The sequence below is a fragment of the Gopherus flavomarginatus genome, chromosome 7 (assembly GCF_025201925.1).
Source record: "Gopherus flavomarginatus isolate rGopFla2 chromosome 7, rGopFla2.mat.asm, whole genome shotgun sequence".
NCBI classification, from domain to species: domain Eukaryota; kingdom Metazoa; phylum Chordata; order Testudines; family Testudinidae; genus Gopherus; species Gopherus flavomarginatus.
Window position 1 is genome coordinate 18144268 of NC_066623.1, and position 19353 is coordinate 18163620.

A 19353-nucleotide genomic window follows, 5' to 3' on the forward strand; every position below is an offset into this window, starting at 1 on the left:
AATACTGTGTGCAGTTCTGGTCTCTTATGTTTAAGAAAGATGAATTCAAACTGGAAAAGGTGCAGAGAACGGCTGCTAGGATGATCAGAGGAATGGAAAACCTATCTTATGAGAGGAGACTCAAAGAACTTTGCTTGTTTAGCCTAATCAAACAAATATTGAGGGGAGATATGCTTTCTCTCTATAAATACATCAGAGGGATAACTTAAATAACTTCTCTCTCTCTCTAGAGTTTAAGAGTCGATGTTGACATAAGAACAAATGGATATAAACTGGCCATCAGCAAGTTTAGGCTTGAAATTAGACGAAGGTTTCTAACCATCAGAGAAGCCAAGTTCTGGAACAGACTTCACAGGGTAGCAATGGGGCCAAAAAACCTAACTTGATTTAAGACTGAGCTTGATAACTTTACTGAGGAGATAGTATGATGGTACACATGCCATTGCAGGCAATCTGTGACTGTTAGTTGCAAATATACCCAACAGCGAGATGATCATGATGGTCCCCACTTGCCTTGAAATTTGCGTCTATGGGAAGTGCATTTTAAATATTACAGGAGAGAAAAAAATCCAGGACTTGACAGGTGAATAAGAAAACTAAGAAAAAAACAATATTGCACAATTATGTTTTACTGTAAATTTCTGCACTACACACTTTCTATTACCAATTTTAAATACTTATTAAAAAAGGCTTTTGAGTTCAACTTAAAGTTTTTCCTGACCAATTTTTTTCCTTTCTTTTTGTTTAAATTAAGGAGACTGGATCCCTCTTAAAATACATTTATAAAGGAGACTTGATGCCTTTCAGGAAGATACGTTTTAGTCAAACACAAGGTATTAGGCTCAATGCAGAGGTAACAGTTGAAATTCTGTGGTTTATGTTACATAGGAGGTAACACTAGATGATCTAATGGTTCCTTCTGGCAGGAAAATCCATGAATCTATGAAACCTACCTTAGCTTTGCAGGGTAAGGCTCTACCACCTTCATTTTTATTAATGTATATTCTTGAGGTCCAACACCCTAAGAGTCACACACACAGAGACCAGTAGTCAATATAAAAGTCTACTTATGCAGCAAAAGCACCATTTCCCAAAAATGAATTTTATATTTTGTAGTGGCACAATTCAAATGCTATTTCAGGATCTTATATTGAAACTAGACTTCCACTGATGTCAATGGGAGCTTAGCAGCATACAGACTGCAGGGCAGAGTCCTATTTATTCCTACTGATCAAACACCTTACTCATCTAGGCTATTATATTACACACTAAAGTAAATGAATTGGACTTCGGGCCATTGAATCATGCTCCTATGAAAGTCAGGACATCAACTGCCAGATTATCACTCAGAGAAAACTGGCTAAAGTTAACACTATCTATTGCATGTGTCACAACAATTACTATTTTTTCTAGAGACATCCAAGCTTCCCATGTATTAATAGCTTGAGATCAGATAAGTCAACATGAAAATATATTTAATAATCATTTTCAGCATACAGTATACTTCTTCATTATTTAAAAGTTACATACAATATACAAAGAACTTGTGTCAAATAAAATTCATCACCTCTCCAGTTTGTCTGTCATGATCCATGCAAGGTTGTCCATCTTTTGGAGAATAAATTGTATACCTAGGAAACACCGTAAATTATTATTTAGGAGTATGCACCAAAGGAGGAGGACAAGGTCCCTGGCACAAAGAACTTGGGGTGGGATTTTCAATAGCACTCAATTTGCTTAACTCTGCTACCATTAATATCAGTGAAAGTCCTACCACTGATACCAATGGAAGCAAAGTTAGGTAAATATTGAAAGCTTTTAAAAACCTCACCCCTGAAGCCTAAGGACCCAATTGGACAGCTGGCTAGCTTAATACCCCACTAATTTCAGTGGGACATCTGCATTCAGAGGGCTTGCTGGGGTGAGTCTGTATAAATTACAAAATGATTATTACTAAATCACAGAGACACATAATATTATACCCAACTTTTTAAAGTAGTGCATGGAGGGAAATTTACATTTTTGCTAGGTTTTTAATAGTACAGACTTGGTAAATTAAAGAGAGCATATTTACCGTTTCCCAAATTTTATTTTATTTCTTTCCTTCAGTGTTAAAAATTGCCACCGTACAAATGAATCATAATAAGGGTTAACATCAGTGGTAATGAAAGAACGCCTCCAATCCACCTGAAAAGATATGCAACTAACAGGTAAGCAAATCCAGCCAAGGATTTCTGTAAACATTCACACACAGAGCACTTGCTTCATCTCACTCATTTGCTATGTTTATTCAAACCCTACAAGGTACCTGCTCCATGAAATTAAAAAAAAAAAACCCTTGATTGTTTGACACTTATATGTATATACAAAGTCTATGCAGTTGATTGCATGTGCGTCTTTCAGAAAAGACTTTCAAAAGCCTGGGTTCTGTCTTCTGTTTGCTCCATGGCACTTTTTGTAAGACCAGGGTGGTGCGGACATATTTCTCTGATGGCCTTTATGGATTCCCTTTCTCCTCTGCATGTGTTATGCACTTTATCTACCTGGAGGCGGCTGCCTGTAAATGGCACCACATGTAAACAATCTGTAGCACCTTTCACCCCAAAATCTTCGAAGAAAAGTAAGGTATGATTATATAAAAGTCGCATCGTGTATACACACACACATACACACACATACTCCTTTATGGACAAGCAAACTTCCATCACTGAAGCCCAGGGAGACGGCATTTCCTAAAATAAATAAATGAACAGACTCCCCTCAGTAATTTCTCTGTATTTAAATACAAAGTTTTTTGACGGTGAAAAGGGTCAGATTAAAAGAACTAAAAATCTGACATCCTCTCTATCCACAGAACAGGTGCAGCCATGAGAAACAAAGTGAAAGTTTCCCAACCAGATAGAAAAACAGTGAGTCAACTGTGATGTGGAAGAGACTCCCTCAAGGGTTGTTGAGGCAGCTCCGTCTTCAATATACGTTCTGTTCTTGGATTTTCTACAGAGACTGCCCAAAAGAGCCACATTAGTACTAATAACAAATCAATGCACAGACATGAGACAGCAACAACTTTTGGCTATCAACCACTAGGGCAGAATCTGACACAGTGGGAAGTCATGGACAGCAGAACAAAACCTATCAATTACTTGCACCACCAGCAAGTCACTAGTAAACCAGGGTCCTAAACATGAAGGAATTCCATCACTAGAGAGCAATTTGGCATTGAGAGTTTCCTGAGTGATGTGGAAGTAACTGCAGGGATAATTTGGCATTTGACATATCTTCTGGGGCAATACACAATGGGTTGTATTCCTGTCTTGCTATATGACCTTCAGTGTGTCAGGTAATCTTTGTGCATTAGCTGTAAAATTGAGATAACACTTACTGATCATACAAGGATATTGAAAAGTTTAATTAATGCTTTATAACACTTTGGATGTTCCAGTACTTACTGCACTGCCACTAATATTAGGCAAACACATCAAGGGGAGAAGAGATCTCAACATTAATTTAGTAAAACCAGTAAGAGAATTCATGTATGTAACAGCATTTTAGATTTTAAACATGTACCTTCAGCCCCATGCTCTTTAGGTCCTGGAGAGCAAGGGGTGGGAAGTAATCAAGCCAATGCTCAGCCTCGGAAAACTTCACTATTTCTTCATCAGAGAGACCCAAAGACTTCATGATCCCCCACTGGTACTTGCAAGAGCCAGTCTTGGCGGCAGCTTTACTCTAAAAAGACAAGTATAATGAGCAAAAGAACATCCAAGCACGTCTCACTGTTTCCTCTCCTGCAGGGAATCATTCAATCCTAACATAACACCTTCCAATCACTGAGATGCATACCAGTACTGCTATTTTGGCTGCTTTTCTCTGATTTAATGAGGATACACTGCGATGGGTGCTGGTACGGTCTGCCTCACATTCACATGTGCCTACTCTAACATGCTGCAGCCAAGAGAATGAAGTTCAAATCAGTCCAAATATTTTCAGACATCAGGGCATGCAGTGGGGCAGTTAGCAAGCACTGACTGCTACAGGCGAGGTCTTGGTCTACTAAAGATACATTTGCAGGAAAAGGTTAAGTAGCACTGCTCTAGATCCTTCTGATTGATTGATAATCTCTTCTGCTCCTATTTTGCTTGCATATGCTAAGGACAAATAGCTGGAAATTAAGATTGAAGATTGTGGAGAAACAAAACAAAATATTCACTTGCCACAGGTCAAATTAGGCTTTGTCTACACTACGCATCTCTTAGTGAGATGGTTGTGCCACTACAGCCGTGCTGCTAAAAGGCACGCAGTGTAGCCGCTGTTTGTCAGCAAGAGAGGGCTCTCCTGCTGACACAAAACTTCCACCTCCAATGAGTGGTGGTAGCTTTGTTGGCGGGAGAGCGCTCCTGCCGATAAAGCATTGCTCACACCAGCGCTTTTCATAGAGAAAACTTTTGTCTTTTACGGGTGTGGTTTTTTAACACCTCTGAACAACAAAAGTTTTGTCGTTCAGTTGCCAGTGTAGACAAAGCCTTATGCAAGATCTGTTTTTCACACATACATGTGCATGGAGAGAACAGACTGTGTCCCAAATCCTTTGCTCACAAATTATCTAACAAACCATAAATTAATCTGTGTGGGACAAGACTTAACTCCCCAAAACTTAAGTTTTCCCTGGTCCTAATATTTCTTGTATCTTCCCAAATTCATAAATCTCCTTAACAGTTTGTCTGATAAGCCACTCTTGAATATGGTTGTACTGGATACGTCTAGCCAGGGTCTGACTCTTAATTGAGCCCAGAGAGTCATCAGAAAATCTGGAGGTGGAACTACCAATTAGATCATCTAATCCATCACACTGATAGAACAAAATTGTTTCCTTCAGTATGTTTTCAAATTCTTTGTCCAGTGTCCTTTTCAGTATCCTAAGCAAGGGAGCAGACTCCATTTCCCTCAGACTACTGAAGAGCCTAAGAAAGCTCATCATTAGAAAGCTTTTATGCATTAAAATGAGATTCTGAAGACCAAGTAATTAAAGTATCTTTTCAAAGCCAACATTAAAAGCACTACATTAAAGCGAAAAAATGGCTTTAATGAATGTACACTAAAAATCTGCATGTTTACATTTCTCGTGCATAGGTATATATGCCATGTGTCCATATGTATTTATACAAATACTTTCAGAAAGGTTTGAGACAAAACTTTACCTTTTTGCCTTTTGCCTTGTCTCTGATGACCACTTCCTCCTCTCTTCTAGCAGCCATTTCTTCCTCTTCCTCCTCCTCATCAGGGAACTCAGGTGGGCAGCCATATAATTCCATTTCTCTTTTCAGTTTATCTGCACATGCCTAAATAAAAAGTCATTGGTAACCTATCAGGACTGCTCAGTGGCTAAGGCTGGAACAATTATCAATAACTGATTTTATATCAATTATTTATGTACTTGAAAGACTATATTTATAAAATTTTCTATCACAGGACTCAGCTTTTGATCTACCTTTCCACTAGAGAAATTTAAACCACTTCTGGAGACTCCTGATAAGTTGCAAGTGTCCTGGCTTCTAGCTCACTAATTCCCCCTAATTCACTACTATCCTGTCCATCTTTGACCACTGGCTAGGAACTGAAAAAATTCTCCTCCACTTCATATTTTAATTAGTGATGGAATAGGAAAGCAATTATCAAGCCTCATTTATAATCAGGACATCTTATTAGCCATTAATCAATAAAAAAAATTATTAGTCACTGCTCATTTTTATCATAGTCCTAGGTGCATAAACAATGTTGGCTATGCAGGAACAAAGACACAATTTGCTTGTAAGTTTTGCAGCTATGAAGTAACTTTAGAACATAAAAATAGATTATTAAAAGGCCCTTGTGCACTGATAACATTGGATACACCCAAATGACTCAGATTGTAAGATCTTTGCAGCAAGTCATTCATTAGGTGTTTGTACATAATAAACCTGGTTGTGGCCTTTAGGTCCCATTGCAATATATATTTATTAATTAATAAATATATAAGGCATCAGAGAAGAGATGTACCCCACCAGCTCCCTGGCTGCATACACTGGAGAATAACATAGCAATCAATTCCATCCTATGCAGGTCAGCTAGAATGACCATGGCAAGAATTTAATCCTATCCACTATAATCTAAAATACCATCTTCTTCCTAGGACGCGTCCAAATCCAAGTACTGTGGATTCTGTCTATACCTATTATGACAGGGGATGCCACACATCAGTGTGGGTGTGGAAAGGACGTAAATATGATCTAAACACTTTGGTTTGAGACAAAGGTGTTAATTTCCAGAAGTACCCACAGGAGATAGTTTTCAATTCAAATTCAGCCATGCTTTCATACTGTAAAAATCCTAAAATTTGACAGGTTGCAGTTTAAACTGCATCTATGCATTCTTCAATCAGTTCAATCAATACTTTGAATATGCAGTATAGAGCTAATTGAAAACTTTGCTTAAATATAGAACTATGCTGAAGAGACCTAATTAACTCAGAGCAGTCTTACCTTAATAGGCATGCCAGTACAATGGAGGCCAAATGGGAACAGGCAATTCTTTCCTTTTAGCCTTTGATACCCAACTGCAAACTACAGAAAGTTATTTTAAAAAAAGCATCCATCAGAAATATGAAGCAATAACCGCAAAAAGCTATAGCAGGTGACTTGACACACTAAGTCCTTAACCTCTGACTCAGATTCATTTTGCAGTCAAAATTACTAAAAAATACAGACAGCGGTGAATACTGTCTAATGATCTGAGTGAAGGAATGGAAATCAGGACTATATTCTCAGTTCTGCCATTGACTTGCTGTGAAACCTTGAGCAATTCATTCAGTATACATATCAGGTTCCCCACCTGAAAAGCAAAACCAATACTTACCTATATGACAGATCCCACAAGACTTGACTGACTAATGTTTGTAAAGCACTGAGTTTCCATGGATTAAAAGAGTGCACAGCAGTATCATCATAACATAAACTGTTGACTCCAAGACACGATACATGGAAGGTGAGCATGAACTTAAGTATAGCACACATTGTATTTTCACTAAATAAGCAGTGAAATTCTATACAATTATTCTAATGATCTAGACTAATACTCTTCTTCACAAATATTTATATTAAGAAAGGAAAGGGACTAGCAGTTCGCCTTATGTTTCTGTTCAATTGGCACAAATCAACAAAAAGGAAAAAACAGCATCAAGTAGATAACAATGAATAATACATTAATGAATGACATGGTCTGTTCAGCCTGTATGAGTGCCAAAAAGACACTGCTAAACTGAAGGATCAAATGGTAGTTAAGATGTGATGTCTCTGAACTTCAGGGACAGAATTCATGTTGTGCACCATTAGGAAAGTTGGAATTCTCATCTTTCTCATATTATGTATCATTCTTCTCTAGCCCAGCAAATCACAAACACTGCACCTTGAAAAAATATTTCCATTGTGATTATAGCGACTCTCTTATGCCATCCATGCTTCAAATACAGTATGATTTAAGCAGATAACACTATGAAAACCAGTATAACTATAAATCATTGCTTTATACGGTCTCTCTAGTGGTAGAATTTCAGAAAATAGCCTACTTTTGGATACAAACAAGCGTGTGCACAAACACATATGGTGGATTTTGTACATGCACAGCTGTTAGGATTTAAAAACACTTGAATGTGGGTGTTAGAGCTTGCACAAAAGAAAGATGTGTTGAGGTTTCTTTGGAAATCTCAGACCTTAATCTTCTAACTCATGTGAGAAAGCAGCTGTTAAAATCATGAGGAATTTGAAATGGGAGTACAAAAATACAAGACAGGATAATCAGAATGATCTGGCTTTAAAGTCCAACATCTCACAGTCTGCTGGGATTAGAAACATTTTACCTTTTACTTACTGGATTACTTACTTATGTAAGGACAGAGACATTAAAATGTAGAGAAAACAGAAAAATTGGCATCTTCAGTCTTTGTTATTACTAAGACAAGAGAATAATAAGTGAGGCACTCTGGTGGCTCAACAACATTTGCTCTGAGGAGGCATTAAAATAAAAAGCTATTAGGAAAGAGAAATTCTTACCTCACATTTAGATAAAGAAAATGTGTGTCCGAGATGAAGGCGACCATTCATATATGGGTATGGAAAGGAGACGAAGTACTTCCCTTTACTGAGGAAGGATTAAAAAGATGTTTAAAAGGCCACCATAACTAGCTTTTAAAGTGAATTTCAGAATAAGAGACTGGCACCACCTATTATTTTAAATGAATTAATCTATTAAACAAACAGTCCTAAATTAACAGTTTAGCTACTGTTGATCCACAACTATGAAAATGTAAGTGTCCCCAGTAACAACATTTATTCAGCTTTAAGCAAAATGTCTTCATAAACAAACTGAATACTGTTCTAATAAGATAGGTGGTAACTAGATGCAGCATTTTCCAGTGGACTAAGAACCAAGAAACACTTGAATTCTAATCCTGGTTCTGCCAGTGACTTGATGTGTAGCCTTGGATATGTCATTTACTTAACCTATCTATGCCTCAGATTCTCCACCTGCAACAATGGCAACAATGCAACAAAGAACAGTGTTCTTTATAGAGCATCGGGTGTAAGCCGATGAGTTCTTTAATGGCTGCCGAGTCCAATGCGCAAGTGACTGTCCTGTCACACCCATACACTAGCAATGCTCTCAATCAGAGCAGCAGATCCTTTCCTCCTCTGATGCCGGTCATCACAAAGCTTGATCAAATTCATCCTGAAATGCCCCGCTCCATCTACAAACTGACTCCACCAAAGAGTGGCATTTTGCATTCCTTTCCCAATCATTCACAGAGATTCCAAAGGAATTCCAAAGCATTCCAAAATCTGTGCAGCAGTCTGCCTCTCTTTCCAGACCCTTTGCAAGCTTCAAAGTACAGCATGCTCTTCAGGATCATGTAATCCAGCATTCGCTTGACATGTCCAAGACACCTGAGTCTTTTCTTACTAATCAACATTCCAGGGAATAACACATCAGCACAATTTAACACTTCCACATTTGTCACCCTGTCTTGCCATCTTATTTGAAGAATTTTATGCAAGCACCGGATATGAAAACTGTTTAACTCTTTGGTATGTGTGGCGTAAGTCGTCCGTGTTTCTGAGCCATATAGAAGAGTGGATAATACATATGTCTCATAAATACAGATTTTCACTTTAGTTGACAATTTATTATTGTTCCAGGCTCTATATCGCAAAAGACCAAAGTTCCTGGCTGCTTTGCTGATTCTACTAGTGAGCTCAGCATCAAGATCTACATTGCTATTTAGATTCTTACCCTCAAGCTTCATTAGCTATGGATTTCTGTTCTCAGATTGTCCAGGGTAGTTATGGCTGTATGCATTAAATGAGTAAATACACAAAGCATCATTAAGGCAGTTTTCTGAAGGAAGGACAGTCTAAAAGCCCTGGAAGAGCAGCTATTTCCTATCATACATCTAGGACAAGCTACTACCACAACTGTTGTTGCTTAGGGCTGATCTTGAAGACCACCCAGAAGCACAGGAGCTGGAACAATTTTTATAGTGAGGATACTGAGAGCCATTGACCCAAACTGTAAACCCTGTGTATAATGGAAACCACTTCAACCCAGCGAGCACGGCAGCATCCCAGCACCAGAAGCTTCAGCTCGTGCAGAATGCAGCCACCCACATTGTGAGTCATATTATCAGTTTTTAAAAGTGTATTTATTTATACTCTCCTCATTGTCTGAGCAAGTGTATGATAACTTGAAAACATTTAAACAAGTAACAGGAAGACAACAAAACTGACTCCCTCCTCAGAACCACAAGAAAACAACTACTCAGGCTGCCTTATTCAAGCAAAAGTAAGGATGTTAATCCAATCACAATATTCTCTATAATTCAGATAGGAGCCATCATGATTATCACACTAAATTTAAAGAACTAGGAGAGGTAAAAGTAGCTGTGCCTATTATAAACTGATACGGTATCTTTCAAGCTAACAGGCTTTTCTGCACCAATGGACAGGCAAGCAGATTCTAGACCTGAGGGACGCACCCCATATCTCCCCCCAAAACACATTCTGCTTTCATCCCACCCAGCTTCAAACCTAGTGACTCTTAGTAAGAGAGTCCTAGATGATTTCAGCTATCAAATTGTATAAAACACCTTACATGTTTATGGTGCTTTTCATCTGAGGATCTTAAAACACCTCAGACACTGAAGCCTCAGCAGCCCTGTGATGTGGGTATTTATCTTCATTTTTAAAGATGGTGACACAGACACAGAGAGATTAAAGTAAAGATTTCACTCAACTGCCTAAGTAATTTAGGAGCATAAGTCCCACTGCTTTTCAGTGGAATTGTGCTCTTAAGTCACTTAAGCACTTTTGAAAATCCTACCCTGAGTCAGAAGCAGAGCTGGAAATACAACTCAGTATCTCCAGACCATCCTGTTTTCGCCAACAGAATGGTGTTCCTCTCAGAAGCACAAACATATTCTGCTGACATGCATCCAGTGCTTATAGGTACAATTCAAATTGTTGGTTATCGTTAGAGCCCTACCAAATTCGTGGTCATGAAAAAGGGGATCCCCCCTGTAAAATCTGGTCTTTTGTGTGCTTCTACCTATATTAAACAGATTTCATGGGGGAGACCAATGTTTCTCAAATTGGGGGTCCTGACCCAAAAGGCAGTTGTGTGGGGGTCACAAGGTTATTTTAAGGGGTCGCAGTATTGCCACCCTTATTTCTGTGCTGCCTTTAGAGACCCGTGGCCAGAGAGTGGCAGCTGTTAGCCAGGCACCCAGCTCTGAAGGAAGCACCCCCTAGCAGCAGCACAGAAGTAAGAGTGGCAATACCATACCATGCCACCCTTACTTCTGCAATGCTGCCTTCAGAGATGGGCAGCCAGAGAATGGCAGCTGCTAACTGAGGGCCCAGCTCTGCAGGCAGCAGCTCAGAAAGGTGCCAATACCATACTATGCCATCTTTACTTCTGCAGTGCTGCTGTCGGTGGCTTCTGCCTTCAGAGCTGAGTTCTCAGCCAGCAGTCACAGCTCTCCAGCTTCCCAGCTCTGAAGGCAGCACTGCCACCAGCAGCAGTGCAGAAGTAAGGGTAGCAGTACCCCAAACCGCCCCCCCCCCCACAATAAACTCCTTTTTGAGTCAGGTTCCGCTACATTTACAACACAATGACATTTCAGATTTAAATAGCTGAAATCATGAAATTCACAATTTTTAAAATCCTATGACCATGAAATTGACCAAAATGGGCCATGAATTTGGTAGGATCCTAGTTATAGTCTTCAGAGTTCTGAATATTCTGGGACGAAGGTAACATGGAGGTAGTCTCTCACCTAACTCAAAAAGTATTGCATTCAGCAGGGAGAATTCTATAATTAGACTTCATCTTGGCAGATAAAGAGGAATTGATTGCAGAACTAAAAATTAGTGCTTGCGTAGGTACAAGCAATCAAGACTTGATTTTTTCTGTGCAAACAGAATAAAAGGCCAAACTAGTCCTTTATACAATGGGTGCTTTAAAAAAGTCAGTTTCACAAAGCTGAAGACAATTATGAGCCAAACTTGCTGTGGGAAAGAATTTAAACACAATATATAAATGATAATTGGGAACTGTTTAAGAAATTTAACGAATGTCCATGAAGCCACCCTCAAGAAATAAGGCTACGCTGGTTAAAAAACTAACCTGGCTTAGAGGGGAAATGAAAACAACTATAAAAAAAATAAAAATACAACATAACAAAAGGAAGAAAAGGAGCATTGATAGCAACTAAAATAGATTAGAAATTAGGCATCGTATAAATTTAATAAGGGAGCCAGAAGGGCACAATGAAAAATGTATGGTCAGCAGAATTAAGGACAATAAGGAGTTTTTCTAATTATATTACGAACAATGGTATTGGTCCATTTCCATATGGAAATGACAGAATTGTCAACAATAAAGAAGAAAAAGCAGAAGTATTCAATAAATATTTCTGTTCTGTATTTGGAAAAAAGCCTGATGATGTAGTCATATCACTTTCCATTCCAACAATCGCTCAGGAGCATGTTAAACAGCAGCTGTTAAAGTTAGAGATTTTTAAATCAGCACGTGTGGATAACTTGCATTCGAGTTTTAAGAGAGCTGGCTGATGGGCTCTCTGGACTGTTAATGTTTATTTTCAATAATTTTCAAATCAAGACTGGAATTTTTTAAACAGGAATTAATTCAGGGAAGTCCTATGACCTGTGTTATGCAACAATTCAGACTATATGATCACAATGATCCATTCTGGCCTTACAATCTATTAATGTGAATCTATGAAACCTTTTATCTCATTGTAGCGTTTAAGACTGATAGGGATGTTCCTGCTGTCAGTTTCTAGGACCAAATCCAGGAATGGCAGCACAGCTCTCAGCAGCAGGCCTTCACTTTCACAACTTACTCCCCCTGCTCATCTAGAAGAGCTCAGACTCAGTACAATGTAAGACATACCCTATTTGGTGACTTGGTTGACTCCTAATTAGACTATTCAAGGACAAGCTGTTTGCAGAGGGCTTCCCAGCTGCACCAATGACATGGAAACTCTCTGTTTTGTGGTAGTTCTAGCTAGTTTCACCTATTTTAACTTTTACAAATAGTGCCAAGAGTTTAAGGCCATAGGACCTTAACCCCCAAAATAAATAGAACTGTATGCTAACTAGAAGTATAAACAGCTTAATTTAGCAAAGCTGCTTTCATTCCATTTACGAATAGAATGATTGTATGTTACCATAGTGCCCCGTGGAATTCCAGATCAAAGGATTTATTACTGTAAAATTGTCTATGGAGTGCTGATCTGTAGCTTTCCTCTGCAGTCTGAAATTTAAAAACATTAATAGTTCTGGATTTAAATCCATGACCTTTTGGGAGGATAACATCATGAATATTAAAGATAGGAGATTGCAGCTGCCCCATATAAAAGCTGTCCCATGTATCCTCCTGAAATCTGAACAAGGAAAATAACCACATGTGGTTTGCTGCACTAGTTCTCTTAGCATTCAGAGATTGTTTGCCCCTTTCGAGTCACCAATTATCTGATTCAGGGAGCAGTTTTGCAGGAACTGCAGACCGCCCCATATTGAAATATTAAGACCAACAAATCTTTACCAGGACCACAAAGTATGGGAAATCATCTGGTCACAGAGGGGATCTCAGAAACACCCTCACTCACTGATGTTAGCAGCATCTGCTGATACAAAGGAAATGGAAGAAATCTCTTTCAGCTCACTGGTATTTTAGCCAACATATATGTGTCACGGATTTACAAACTTTCAACAACGGAGATTCCCACATAATGTAGAAACAGAAAATTATTTCAGATTATGTAAAAACAGAGTGGTTGGAAAATGGGGTGGGCAAAAGTTTTCGACTGAAAAAAATTTCCATCAAAGACATTCCAACCAACTCTATTTAGATTTGAAGCTTTCCCTCCCCACACAAAGGGGTTACCTTGTCCGGCTCCCAATATCAGATGCGTTAACCTCAAACACTCGCGCATCATCCCACTTCCGCTGGATTTCTTTTTCAATTTTCTTCAGGAAGTCCACTTTTGCTGTCCCTTTCCGTTCCTATTCAACACAAGAGAAAAAAATCTAACCAGTTGGCCAACCATTTACCATATTTCTGCACTCATTATACCACAGAACAGTTCTGCATTCATTTTGTAATTGGACATTAGAACTGTATCTCAGATTTCCAATCATCATTCTGGAGTACACAAAACTGGAGCACTCTGCCATCTATCAAAAAGTTAATATGTCTCCTAAGATTTTTTTTTAAAAGGTTAAAACTAGTGTCACCTGGTTAAAATTCAGCGAATATTGTAAAATGTTTAGGACTCAAATAATGTTGCATATTTACAAAGCACTATTATAAATATTAATGAATCCTCATAAACTTGCTACCTAAATGAAGTACCATTAACTTTTCTATCTCCGTTTCCATGATAGCAAATAGGGATGGGCGATTTGCATTAGGTTAGAACTCCTAAATTCCTACCGCACTCCCATTTGGTCAGATAACTAAACCATGCTGGCTCCATATTAGCTCCAAGTCAGTCTTAGGAAGCCACTTGCAATTAAGCCTCCTGTCCTGGAGCCCTATTGCTAAATGATCTGTCTTTACTTCACAGCTAAATTACCATGGACTTGTGCATTACAGAGTTCCCACCCCCGACATTAGGGAAAAAAACAAAGCAAACCATAAGTGGTTTGGTTCAATTTGTGTCCCTAAAGACCAAGGAGTTAGGAAGTTTAAAAATAAAAATACAGGTTGGTTTATTTTGCATAGTTTTAAAATGATAGCAAGGCTTTCAGTACATAGCCTTTGGCAGAGAGTGCTGTTGCAGGAGTGATAAAGTACCAAGAGGCTATACTGAATACTTTGTTATCACCAGCATGAGTTCTAAAACATGAAAGCACTGGCACAAAGGGACCATTTGGACAATAAATTGTAACAGTTAATCCAAAACCATTAACATTCTTTCCAAACTGATTGAAGTTGATTTCCACTTTATACCACAGACAGGAATTAGCCCTTGCTGATTGATCTCACCAGCCTTGTACCACCATACTTCTAACCTAACTTTGGTTTTCTATTGAATTTAAAATATTACACCTCTACCCCGATATAACACAGCTCGATATAACATTAATTCAGATATAAATTGGTAAAGCAGTGCTCCGGGGGAGGGCAAGGCTGCGCACTCCGGTGGATCAAAGCAAGTTCGACATAATACAGTTTCACCTATAACGCAGTAAGATTTTTTGGCTCCCGAGGACAGCGTTATATCGAGGTAGAGGTGTACTGCTCTTCACTATTGCTCTGACTTTACCTTAAGGAGTGACAATACTTGAACAAACTGTTCCTTGCCACTATATTGCCTGAACGAGCTTCAGAACGTTGATATTGTGATGAGTGATTGACCCACGTATGGCAGTATCCCTAAGATTTAATCATGTGATAAGACCAAAAATCTCAAAGGAAGTAATTAATACTCTTCTTCCAAGACAGAAGCACTGATGTAGCCATCAGTAGCATACAAAGGGCCTTGCAAATGTGCGTCAAGAAAGCCTTATAAGCACATCATGGCTGCAGCCTACGCCTGGGCAGTCACTGCGTTGTCAAATAATGATAGCGGTTAAAAAAGGAATGACAAGTCATGCTTCTCTATTCCTATTTCTCTCATTAATTCACTGTGTAATACTGGATGAATCTCTAGACTTAACTGTGCTTCTATTTTCCCCATACAGGAAATGGAAATAATACTTCCTACAAGTGCAAGACAGCAGAATCTGCTTGCATTATTGCATATGAAGTATAAGATCTTTGGCTAAAAGGTTTTAATAAACTAAGTTGCATTAGTTTATAAGCAACGAACATTGATACATTTTTAAAATGTATTCATATACATATACTTTCCCACAAAACACAACTACTGGAACCATCAAGACCTACACCACGTTAAGAAACTATATGATGCTATTCCTTCTCTCTATTCTGTATACTCATTGTTTGTTACTAGCACTCGTGTACTGTCCAACATTATGACTATTTAAGTCAGACTACTGACATGCATAAAGTTTAATGTATATAGAGAGAGACAAGATGGGTGAGGTAACATCTTTTATTAGCTCAACTTTTGTTGGTGAGAGAGAGACAAGCTTTCAAGCTACACAGAGCTCTTCCTCAGGTCTGAGAAAGGTACTCAGAGTGTCACAGTTAAATACAAGGTTGAACAGATAGTTTAGCATAAGTAGTTGGCACATATCCTAAGGGACCATTCAAGGGGAACATCTGAACTAAAATTCCACTCACCGAGAGGTGGAGGTGGCCCTGAGGCAGATCCCCTATTATAGGGGTGCATCAAGTGTCTTCTGACATTGGATTTTCAGCCCATCAAGTGCTTGCGGTCCCACACAGGAACAGAGCAAATGGCGAACAATCTCTATGGTCAACCAGCAAAGCGTTGAAGAAGTTTCAAGGGGAATTGGTTTCAAGACAGGGACTTGACGGTAAGCAATTTGTGGCTGGGATTGTGTCTACCTTTACCTGTCTGGAAATTACCCAATATGCTTGTGAGCACAGATTTAAATAAACCAGTGGTCCCCAAACTTTTCAGGGTCACGCCTCCTCTTACCTTTGTCAGTGTCATTCCCCACCACCACCAAGGAACTCAGCCGTGGCTTCCAGGAGAGAGGGAAATGCAGACAGAGGTAAGGGGGCTGCAGTTGGGGGCAGGTCTGGGGCCAGGGACCAAAGCTGGGGGGGGCCGGGCCACAGCCAGATGCTGAGGCTGTGGCAGGGCCAGGCGTGGGCCTGAGAGCTGGGACCACAGCTGAGGCTGGAGCAGAGCTGGGGGTGGAACAGGGCTGGATAGCGCTCCCTCCCTGCGCCCTCGTGGGGACTGACCCATCCCCCACCTCCCCCCAGAACATTCCTCTGCACCTCCCCAGTGGGGGCACCCCACAGTTTGGGGACCTCTGAAATAAAGAGGTGCCATTGAAAGGCACGGAATGACTATAAACCATACAAAAGGCATTATATAACCTGATTAAATGTTTTAAATCTACCCCATCTACTGGCATCTTCTTGTTCTCCTATGCTTGATACAGAATAATCCCTATATTTGAGATTAAAATGGATACTCATAATCTCTTAATATTTTTTTCCACTGTCTATGCAATGGACAGTGATATTCCAAACATCTTATTAGTGTATGGACCTTACACCAGTGGTTCTTAACCAAAGGTCCAGGGCCATAAGCTGGTTTCAGGGGGTCCACAAGCAGGGCAACTCACTGGGGCCCAGGGCACAAAGCTGAAGACCCACCACATGGGGCTGAAGCCCAGGGCCCTGATCTCGGCGTTCCGGGTGAAGCCGAAGCCCAAGCAATGTAGCTTTGCGGGGGCCCCATGGGATGGGGCCCCAGGCAATCAATCTGCCCTGGTTGCTACCCCTTTATGCCAGCGTTGGCTTTTATACACAGAAAACCAGTTATTGTGGCACACGTGGGCCATGGAGTTTTTATAGCATGTTAGGGGAGGCCTCAGAAACAAAAAGGCTGAGAACACCTGCCTTATACAATGAGAAGAGATGAACCAAGATCTTATTTTTAAATTTTGTTATAAACATTTTTATAGTTGCCAAAACTTAAGTTTAAGTAATCTTGCCTGTTCTTTCAAGGGAAAGTGCCAATTTTCACTGGAGCTGTCCTGCAATTTACAAGATACTGACTATAGTACTATATGAATCCTAGATAGCTTTGGGGACTGTTTCAACACCATGGCATAATTGTCACTACACTGTAAAACAAAAATCCTCTGGCAGGACAGCCTAAAAAGGAAGAACTCCTTAAGTGCACGTGCCATATTGACAGGCCAAAGTCAAGCAACAGCATACATGCCATATGCTAGTTAAAGCACAGCACTGGGCGTCAACATAGGTTCTTTCCCAAGCTCTGCTACTATCCCACTCTGTAACCTTGAGCTAGTCACTTTACCTGTCAGTGCCTCATCTTCCCCTTTTCTAAAAGAGAGAGAACAGCTTCACAAGGCATTGTGAAGTTCAGTGAATCCATGGTAGAAAATTGTTTTGAGATCCTTTGACAGAAGGCATGATAGGAAATGGAGCATGCACAAGCCCCTGATAAATACAGAGACTGTATGGACTCCATGTAGAGTGCAGTCTGCTGTCATAGTTACCTGCTGTGGCAGGGGTTCTCAAACTGGGGGTCACAAGGTTATTACATGGAGGGTCACCAGCTGTCAGCCTCCATCCCACACTCCACTTTGCCTCCAGCATTTATAATGCTGTTAAATATGTAAAGAAGTGTTTTTAATTTAAAAGGGGGGGGTCACCCACAGAGGCTTGCTGTGTGAAAGGGGTCACCAGTACAAACGTTTGAGAACCACTACACTATAGGGAGTTCACACCCTCAACCCTTCTCCCTGTGGGACAATGCACAGCCCGCCCTCCCCACATACACACCTCTTGCCCTGCAGCACACAACACACTAGCCACAGTCTCTCTCCCTGTGGGTCAATTCACAGCCCCCCGGTCCCCCTAGCCCCAGCCCCTCACCTTATGAGACAATGTACAACCCCCTGGTCCCCCCAGACCCAGCCCCTCACCCTATGGGACAATGTACAGCCCCCTGGTCCCCCCCAGACCCAGCCCCTCACCCTATGGGACAATGTACAGCCCCCTGGTCCCCCCAGACCCAGCCCCTCACCCTACGGGACAATGTACAGCCCCCTGGTCCCCCCCAGACCCAGCCCCTCACCCTATGGGACAATGCACAGCCCCTTGGTCCCCCCAGACCCAGCCCCTCACCCTACAGGACAATGTACAGCCCCTGATCCCCCCAGACCCAGCCCCTCACACTACAGGACAATGTACAGCCCCTGGTCCCCTAGACCCAGCCCCTCACCCTATGGGACAATGCACAGCCCCCACCACCACAGCCCCAGCCTCCCTCCCCGTGGGACAATGCACACACACACACACACACACACCCAATCTCTCGCTCTCTTACCAGTTGCCCCTGGTGCCCTAGGGACACAGCCCCATACTCACCATCATTCTATTGTTTGTGACCGGGGTCCCAACTCCCCAGCTGGCCTCCGCAGCCTTCTCCACGCTGTACCGGCTGCCAGCCACAGTCCCGCAAGCGCAATGACAGAACGCTACCGCAAGGCCTCGCGGGAAATGTAGTTCTCCACTCTGCCAGTCTAATACTGAAGGAGGGGCTGAAACACTACAAGTCCCAGAAATCTCCGCGCCGCCGGGCACATGGCTGGCAGACGTGTAGCTCCCAGAGGCCTCGCAGTGGTACTACAAGTCCCATCATGCTCATCACTGGGCTGTACCAACCTCAAAGATACGGCAGTATCAAGTCTCCCCTCCTTAGTGGCTGGGGCTGGGAGAAGGGGTAGGATTGGGGTTACTGTTGCCCCTTGCCTTTTATTTTGGCCATTTTGAGTGATTGCCTGAGCCTGGAGTATAGGCAAATAACACAGGACTGCAGAGGCAAGATTAGAAATATAGGCAAATAACACAGGAATGCAGAGGCAAGATTAGAAAGGCAAAGGCACAAAATGAGCTCAAACGAGCTATGGGAATAAAGGAAACAAGAAGACTTTTTATCAATACATTAGAAGCAAGAGGAAGACCAAGGACAGGATAGGCCCACTGCTCAGTGAGGAGGGGGAAACAGTAACGGGAGACTTGGAAATGGCAGAGATGATTAATGACTTATTTGTTTCGGTCTTCACTGAGAAGTCTGAAGGAATGTCTAATATAGTG

General features: G+C 40.9%; 1 protein-coding gene across 3 annotated transcripts in view; it reads right to left on the reverse strand.

The window, feature by feature from the left end:
- Positions 1-18725, reverse strand: part of LARS1 (leucyl-tRNA synthetase 1) — a 53512-nt gene extending 34787 nt beyond the window's left edge. For 2 of the 3 annotated variants that reach the window (XR_007775504.1, XM_050962537.1), the window contains exons 1-9: positions 18625-18725; positions 13498-13616; positions 8085-8172; positions 6519-6599; positions 5199-5339; positions 3568-3729; positions 2075-2187; positions 1568-1631; positions 954-1021 (exon numbers count right to left, since the gene is read on the reverse strand). Coding sequence is in view for 2 of the 3 variants with exons in the window: in XM_050962537.1 (XP_050818494.1) it covers positions 954-1021; positions 1568-1631; positions 2075-2187; positions 3568-3729; positions 5199-5339; positions 6519-6599; positions 8085-8172; positions 13498-13616; positions 18625-18630 (842 nt within the window). In the remaining variant the exon portion in view is untranslated. Of the gene's footprint in view, positions 1-953; positions 1022-1567; positions 1632-2074; positions 2188-3567; positions 3730-5198; positions 5340-6518; positions 6600-8084; positions 8173-13497; positions 13617-15864; positions 15995-18624 lie in introns of all 3 variants that reach the window. The other variant, XM_050962539.1, reaches the window with a different exon arrangement.
- Between the last annotated feature and the right edge of the window lie 628 nt (positions 18726-19353).